The 7,013-nt window shown below is 62.6% G+C and overlaps 1 protein-coding gene across 1 annotated transcript; it reads left to right on the top strand.

The window, feature by feature from the left end:
- The first annotated feature begins 3,685 nt into the window (after positions 1–3,685).
- UBALD2 (UBA like domain containing 2) lies at positions 3,686–5,955 on the top strand. Its single transcript, XM_057414569.1, has 2 exons — positions 3,686–3,868; positions 5,516–5,955. Exons 1-2 carry the CDS (start codon positions 3,686–3,688, stop codon positions 5,834–5,836), a joined length of 504 nt encoding a protein of 167 aa, XP_057270552.1. The 3' UTR covers positions 5,837–5,955.
- Positions 5,956–7,013: the final 1,058 nt, after the last annotated feature.

The raw sequence follows: 7,013 nt of genomic DNA, 5'->3' as shown, positions 1-7,013 counted from the left end.
CCACCTCCATCGCCTCCATCCCGCCCCTTCCCAGCTCTGCTGCGCTTGCCGGGAGCAGCCTCTGCCTGCCCACTCCAGTGCACCCCAGCTTCCCCCAGGGCCCCCAGCATTATGCCACTGAGGAGCACCTTCACATCTTCCCCTTGGAGACGAAGGTGAAGGAGGGACCCTCTGGATGCACCGTGGTGATTAAGTAGTCCTGCAGTGGAAGTTAGTGGAGCATCACATGATTTTGATTCGAGTTGATAACTGGAGTGCTATAAATATCAACCAGGAGACGTGCGGGGAGGCATCCGCTGCCCCGTGTCCTGGAGCCACCCCCGGGGCTCCCCCCTCACAGAGGGACCACTCATCCCTCACCCTCCCTCATCTCTTGGCTGAGAAAAGCCAAACCAAGGAGCAGCCACCGTCACCCAGGGGCACTTTGTACCCCACTTCTCAGCCTGTAGCCATCACACCAGGCCCCGCAGCCCCAGGGTCACCCGCAGTGCCAGTGTCCACACTGCTGGACATCACAGCCCTGCTGGGGGCCAGCACTGGCCGAAGAGGAGCCGAGGGCCACATCAACCAGGAGCCTCGTTTCAGCCCTTGGGGGCTGATCCCTGCTCACCCCAACACATTCTGGGGAGCCCGTTGCGCACATGGATCGTCGGAAGAGCACCCAGTGGGAAACGCGAGCCTGGGAGCTGGAGCAGCACACAGCCCACTGCAGGGGTTAGTGCACATCGTAATTCCAGGTTAGCCCCGGGCACATCACAGCCCCGTGTGCATGCACAGCTCGCGGGGTGGGTTTTGTGCCTGTGCTGCAGCGCAGGGTTTTGTAGGACAGTGCCGCAGTGGAGCACGGGAGCGCAGGCAGGAACCGGCGATGATCCGGCTTCGAGGGCAGGGTCCTCCCAGGCCTGGCCACATCCTGCACGCGTAAAAGCAGGACCGAGCCCAGCAGGGCCATGGGGAGGGGGAATCCAATCCACGGGGAAATAGCAATGTTTAACCCCAAAACGCACCCGCAGCTGGGCAAGATGCAAGGCTGCAGCGCTCAAGCTGTGGGATTTGGTGTGTGTTCGGCAGGGAAAGAGGGTCCTGCTCCTGCCTCCTCGTGCTAAAAGGGAAACTGAGGCACGTGAAGGCACAGCAGTTTGCTCAAGGGAGACTGAGCAGCAAATGGTGGTCCATAGACCCGGTGCTCCAGTTCCTCCACAGTCACTGGGATGTGCTGACAAACCCAGCCCAGGGCTCTGACCTCAGCCCCGTGCAGCCCTGCAATGGCTTCAGAGGGGGTGGCCCCTTCAGTAGTGGGTGCTGAGCCCTAATGTGGCATCAGCCCCCAGGCTGGTTCCTGGAGCAGCTCCTGGCTGGAAGTGGGAGCCCAGACCCTGCATGGGGTCCCAGTGGGGTGGCAGCACAGGGAGGACGGGAAAGGATCTCGGGCAGGATCAGACCAGCAAGGGGCAAAGGCGAATCCCAGAACCCCTGACTGGGTTGGGTTGGAAAGGACCTTAAAGCTCCTCCAGCTCCAACCCCTGCCACAGGCAGGGACACCTTCCACTAGAGCAGCTTGCTCCAAGCCCCTGTGTCCAACCTGGCCTTGAACACTGCCAGGGATGGGGCAGCCACAGCTTCTCTGGGCACCCTGTGCCAGCGCCTCAGCACCCTCACAGGGAAGAGCTGCTGCCTAAGAGCTCATCTCAGTCTCCCCTCTGGCAGGTTAAAGCCATTCCCCTTGGCCTGTCCCTACATCCCTTGTCCCAAGCCCCTCTCCAGGTTTCCTGCAGCCCCTTCAGGCACTGGAGCTGCTCTCAGGTCTCCCCTTAAGGAGCCTTCTCTTCTCCAGGCTGACCCAGACCAGCTCTCTCAGCCTGGCTCCAGAGCAGAGCTGCTCCAGCCCTCGCAGCATCCTCCTCCCTGCAAATCCTGCCCCAGAGGGGCTTTTCCACCCCCTGGTTTGCCAGGTGGGAATTCCGAGGTGTGTGCAGCAGCCTTGTGGCCCTGCAGCCAGGCCAGGCTCTGAAGGTCCTGCCTGGTCTCCCAGATTCCACTAACACTCTTTTATCGCAGCCTCAGGTCCCTGTTGCTTGCATGAGACCACTGAAGGCTCATAAGCAGCATTCCCATGGGTTTTACAGGCATCCTGTACCCAGGGCCGGTTGCTCACAGCTTTGCTAACTCAGCCTGATGCTGATGTGGGTGTTTTTGGCAAGCAGGAGGTCCTGGGCGCTCTCCAGGCCTGCAAGCAGGAGACAGGCGGGTTTGGGATCCCCACTTCTGGAACTGCTCTTTCCACACCTCCACCTGGCACAGTTTGCCCGCTGCCTGCCTGCCCCACATCCACGCGGCCACTGGCACCCCACAAGTGTCCCACTGGGGCCCTCATACACTGGCTGCTGGGGGCAAGCAGCTGCCTCGAGCCTCCATCCCTCCACCTCTTCCTTCCCTCTCCTCACCCACCGCTCACCCCATCACATCCAAAGCCCCAACGGAGCTTTCCAGCTCAATGTTTTCACACCATCCATGGGCAAAGTCCCCGGTTCATTCATTTGGGTTTAGAAGGCACTTTTCCCGTGTTCCACGCATGCATCGCACCAGTCCCCTGGCTCCCCAAACCCAGCAGTGGGGGGGACTCCCTCGGGGGCTCTCACCCTCACAGGCTGCAACTGAGCCTTGAGGTCACCAGGGTTTTAAACACAGTATTATAAAGCAACCCCAAAACCCCAAACCTGGGGGCCTGACCGCACCCCTCCAGGCACAGCCCCCTGGTCTCAGTTAATAAGGGACACCCCAGAATCGCAGAATCAACCACACTGGAAAGGACCTCTAAGCTCACCAAATCAAACCGTTCCCCAGCACTGCCAAGGCCACCCCTAACCCATGGCACTGAGACCTCGTCTCCACGGTGTGTGAGCACTTGCAGGGATGGTGACTGCAGCCCTGCCCTGTTCCAATGCCTGAGCACCCTCTGGGGCAGGAATTGTTCCTCAGCTCCATCTAAACCTGCCCTGGTGCAGCTTGAGGCCGTTTCCTCTTGTCCCATCCCTTGTTCCTTGGGAGCAGAGCCCAGCCCCTCCTGGCTCCATCCTCCTGTCAGGCACTTGTAGGGAGCCATCAGGTCCCCCCTGAGCCTTCTCTTCTCCATCTGACCCCCCCAGGTCCCTCAGCCCTTCCCCATCACACTTGTGCTCCAGGCCCTGCACCAGCTCCATTCCCTTCTCTGGCCCCTCTCCAGCACCTCAAGGTCTCTCTTGCAGTGAGGGGCCCAGAGCTGAACACAGGATTCGAGGTGCGGCCTCACCAGGGGCACAATCCCTGCCCCGGCCCTGCTGCCGCACCGGTGCTGATCCAGGCCAGGATGCTGGGGGCTCCCTGGGCACAAGCTGCTCCCGTTCAGCTCCATCACTCAGCGCCCCCAGCTCCAGGTCCATGAGCAGTTTCCAGCCGCTCTTCCCGAGCCTGGAGCGTTGCAGGGGTTGCTGTGGCCCAGGTGCAGGACCCGCACTTTGCCTCTTGACCCTCACCCCGTTGGCTCCAGCCTGTGCGGGTCTCTCCGCTCGGAGCGGGCGCGGAGCCTCCCCGCGCCATCAATGAACCCCATCAATGAACGGGGGAATGGCACGATCCCGAGTGCGCCGGGGAAGGGCAGCACCAGCCCCGCGTTAGGCCTGGCGTGGGAGGCAGGGGGGAAGCACCTATGGGTGCAGCCTGTGGTGGTCCCGCCGGGGTGTTGGGTGGGGGGGTGTGCCGGCGGTGGGGCACGGTGCCGTGTGCCCCCGCTATCCGGGTGCTGGAGCTGACAGCGTTGTCCCCACAGACAGCCCTGAGCGCCTTCTTCCAGGAGACCAACATCCCCAGCAGCCACCACCCCCCGCAGATGGTGAGTGGGGCCCGCACCCCATCCCCTCCCGACCCAAACCCGCTCTAACAGCGTCCAACACCCCCCCCCCCCCCAAAACCCCCTTCCCACCCCTCACCCCAGGACCCCCCCCCGGGGTGCGCGGGGCTCCGGGCTCCCCTGCCAGCCATATTGCTGGGGCCCGGAGCGCGGCGGATGTAAACACGAGCTAAGATGTCTGCCAGGAAGCAGCCTGTCCTGCGAGCATCGCCACGGAGCGGGGCCCCCAGAGCCCTGGGAGCCGGGGGGCGGCCCCGCTGTTGCCCCTCCTTGTCCCCGAGCACCGCTTGACCTTGGCCGAGGGCACGGCCCCCGGCCGGGGCAGGGAGCTGGGCCCCTCCGGGCGGTTTGCGTTGGGTTTGCTTTGGGTTTCCCGATGCCTTTTTCCTGTTGCAGGAACTCGGCGGTTCCTGCAGGAGCGGATCCGGCCTAAGCCGATTTCAACCCCCCCCCGCACCCCTTTTCTCTTTCCATGAGGGAAGCAGCAGCCGGCACCACCGGCTCTGTCCCTTGGACAAAGCCATTTCAGGGCCCGGCTCCTGCCTAAACCCCTTCTGTCTCCATCCCTGCGCGCTCCTGCTGCCCTGGGCAGCCTGCAGGGGCTCAGCCCATGCAGAACCGTCGTTCCACAGCCCTCCCCTGTGTTTTCACACCACGATTCCCGGCGGGCGCTGCCGGAAGCGGGCTCTAAACCAGCTCTGCCGAAACCCATCCCGGGGCCGAGCGGGACCCGTGGAGCACAGCGGGTGCCCCATTGCCTCCCAGCCTGGCACAGGGGACAGCTCGCCCCATCCCCACAAAGCACCTTTCACCTTCTCCCCAGACACCCCCCTGCAGTTGGGGGGGGTGTTTGGCTGTTTCACCCCCCCCCTGCACAGCTCAGGGTACGTGAGGGGCTCCATGGGTGCAGTTCCCATCTCTTTTCCCAGCAGCAGAGGACAAAGCAGTGCTCTGGTGGAGGGGGAGATGTCACCGTCACCCCCAGCACCCCACAGAACCCCCGCAGGATCCAGCTGTGGGGCAGGGACTGATCCTTCACCAGCCAAGCAGCTCCTTTATAGAGCCATAGACTGGGGTGAAGGGACCTTAAAGCTCCTCCAGCTCCAACCCCTGCCACGGGCAGGGACACCTTCCACTAGAGCAGCTTGCTGCACACATTTCTACATATATATATAACACCCCTATATTCAAGAGTGCTTTGCTGAATTGGTTCCCCATCTGGGGCAGGGGGATGCCTGCCCTTCACTCTCTCTGCTGCAGTGGGGTATGAAGGGGAGTTGGGGGCCTCCTAAACCCCACTGCATCAGCCCCATCCCCACTGCTTCTCTCTGGGGGAGCAGCTGGCACCAGAGCAGTGGCTTCCTCCCCAAACCTGCCTCACTGCAGGGCTTCGAGCATCCAGGATGCTCCAGAATGTCCTTCCCAGCCTGGGCTGCTGGCCCTCCCCAGGCAGTCCTCCCCCCCCTTTTAAGGGAGCCACCAGACCCTTGGGTACCCCAAACTAAGCCAGAGGCAGACTCCGAGCATCCCTAGGGGCTGTGGGGTGCCGGGTGTGGGATGGGTCCCCATGGATGGGGTTGGGCTCCCAAACCAGACCGCTCTGACCCCCCTCTTTCCTCTGCCCCACAGATGTGCACCCCCAGCAACACCCCAGCCACGCCACCCAACTTCCCGGACGCTCTGGCCATGTTCTCCAAGCTGCGGACCTCCGAGAGCCTGCAGAGCAGCAACAGCCCCATCACCTCCATGGCCTGCTCCCCCCCGGGCAGCTTCAGCCCCTTCTGGGCCTCCTCGCCCCCCAGCCACCAGCCGGCCTGGCTGCCCCCCTCCTCACCCACCGCCCATGGCCTGCACCACCACCTCCACCACGGGCAGCCCGCCTGGCCCCCCGCGCCCCCTCCCGCTGCCCCTCCACAGAAAGCCGTGGCCACCATGGACGGCCAGAGATAAGACTGGGATGGTGGAGGGGGGGGGGGCATTGGGAGGGGGGGATGAAGGAAGGGTGGGGGGTCCGGGCCAGGGCGTTGGGAGCGGGGGCTCCCTGAGCAGCGCACTGGAAGCGTTTTCTAGGATTTATTATTATTTTGGGGGGGGGGCACGAGAGCCCCTGCAGGAGGCGCCGGCTGGGCCTTTACACCCCCCCTTTCTTTTTTAAATCTATAGCTATAATATATAAATATATCTAATGTATATAAACCCAGAGAGAAGGAGGCAGCTGCTGGGTGTGCGTGGGGGGGGGCCCTCTGGCTTCCCCCAGCATCCCTGCAGCAGGGCAGGAGAGGGAAAAGCGGGGGGGGGGAATAACACAAAATCAAGGGATGGAGGTTGCCATGGGGACACGGAGCCATTGCCCCCCCCCCCCCCCCCAGCTCTGGACTCCCTGGGTGCTTCTTGCAGCACCCACAGCAAATGCGCCCCTCCTCTGGCTTCCCAAATCCAGCCTGGCTTCTTGCACAGACCCCCCTGACCCCCCCTCAGGGCCTGGGGTGGGGGGGGGGGGGGATATCAAGGTGAGGTCCCTGCGGGTGCTGTTCATGACCCTTGCCCAGGGAGGGGGCAGCAGGGGAGGTTTTTAGTTTTCAAATCAATCTTGCTTAAAAAAAATACAGAGAAAAGACCCAAAAAAAAAAAAAAGAAAAAAGGCAAGGCCAGGGTGAAGTTTTCTATTAACTGAAAAATAATAAAAAAAAAGGCAAAAAGAAGACATCCCATTTTTAACAGCAGGTGTCCAGCCTGGTCTCTCTGCTGGGAGCACGTCCCAGCAGGGCACTGGGGAAGGGGGTCATGGCGGGGGGGCCCACAGGAGCTGCCATAGCCCCTGGGAGGGTGCACCCTGAGGCAGGGGGAGCAGAGGGAAGGGGAGAGCCTGCAGGCATGGGGGTGTTAAGGTGGGGCCATCACCCACCTGTGCCTCGGCGCCGTGGGATACCTGGCGCTGCTGTGCTCAAGGCCAGGTGATGCCTTCAGGTTGTCCCCCACTGCACCTGGGTCAGCAGCCCCCAGTGCCCACCATGGGATGGGCAGAGCCCTGGGGCGGCTCAGCCCTGGGCCCTGACCTCCCAAGCCATGACCTGTATCTCCAGCCTTCAAATCCCAGCCTGGTTTGTGTTGGAAGGGACCTTAAAGT

Source organism: Pezoporus wallicus, unplaced genomic scaffold (genome assembly GCF_028554395.1).
Source record: "Pezoporus wallicus isolate ANWC-B61680 ecotype Strahan unplaced genomic scaffold, APGP_CSIRO_Pwel_v1 contig_7787, whole genome shotgun sequence".
NCBI classification, from domain to species: Eukaryota; Metazoa; Chordata; class Aves; order Psittaciformes; family Psittacidae; genus Pezoporus; species Pezoporus wallicus.
Note: the sequence above shows the minus strand (reverse complement) of the source record. Positions and strands in the feature narration are given on the sequence as shown.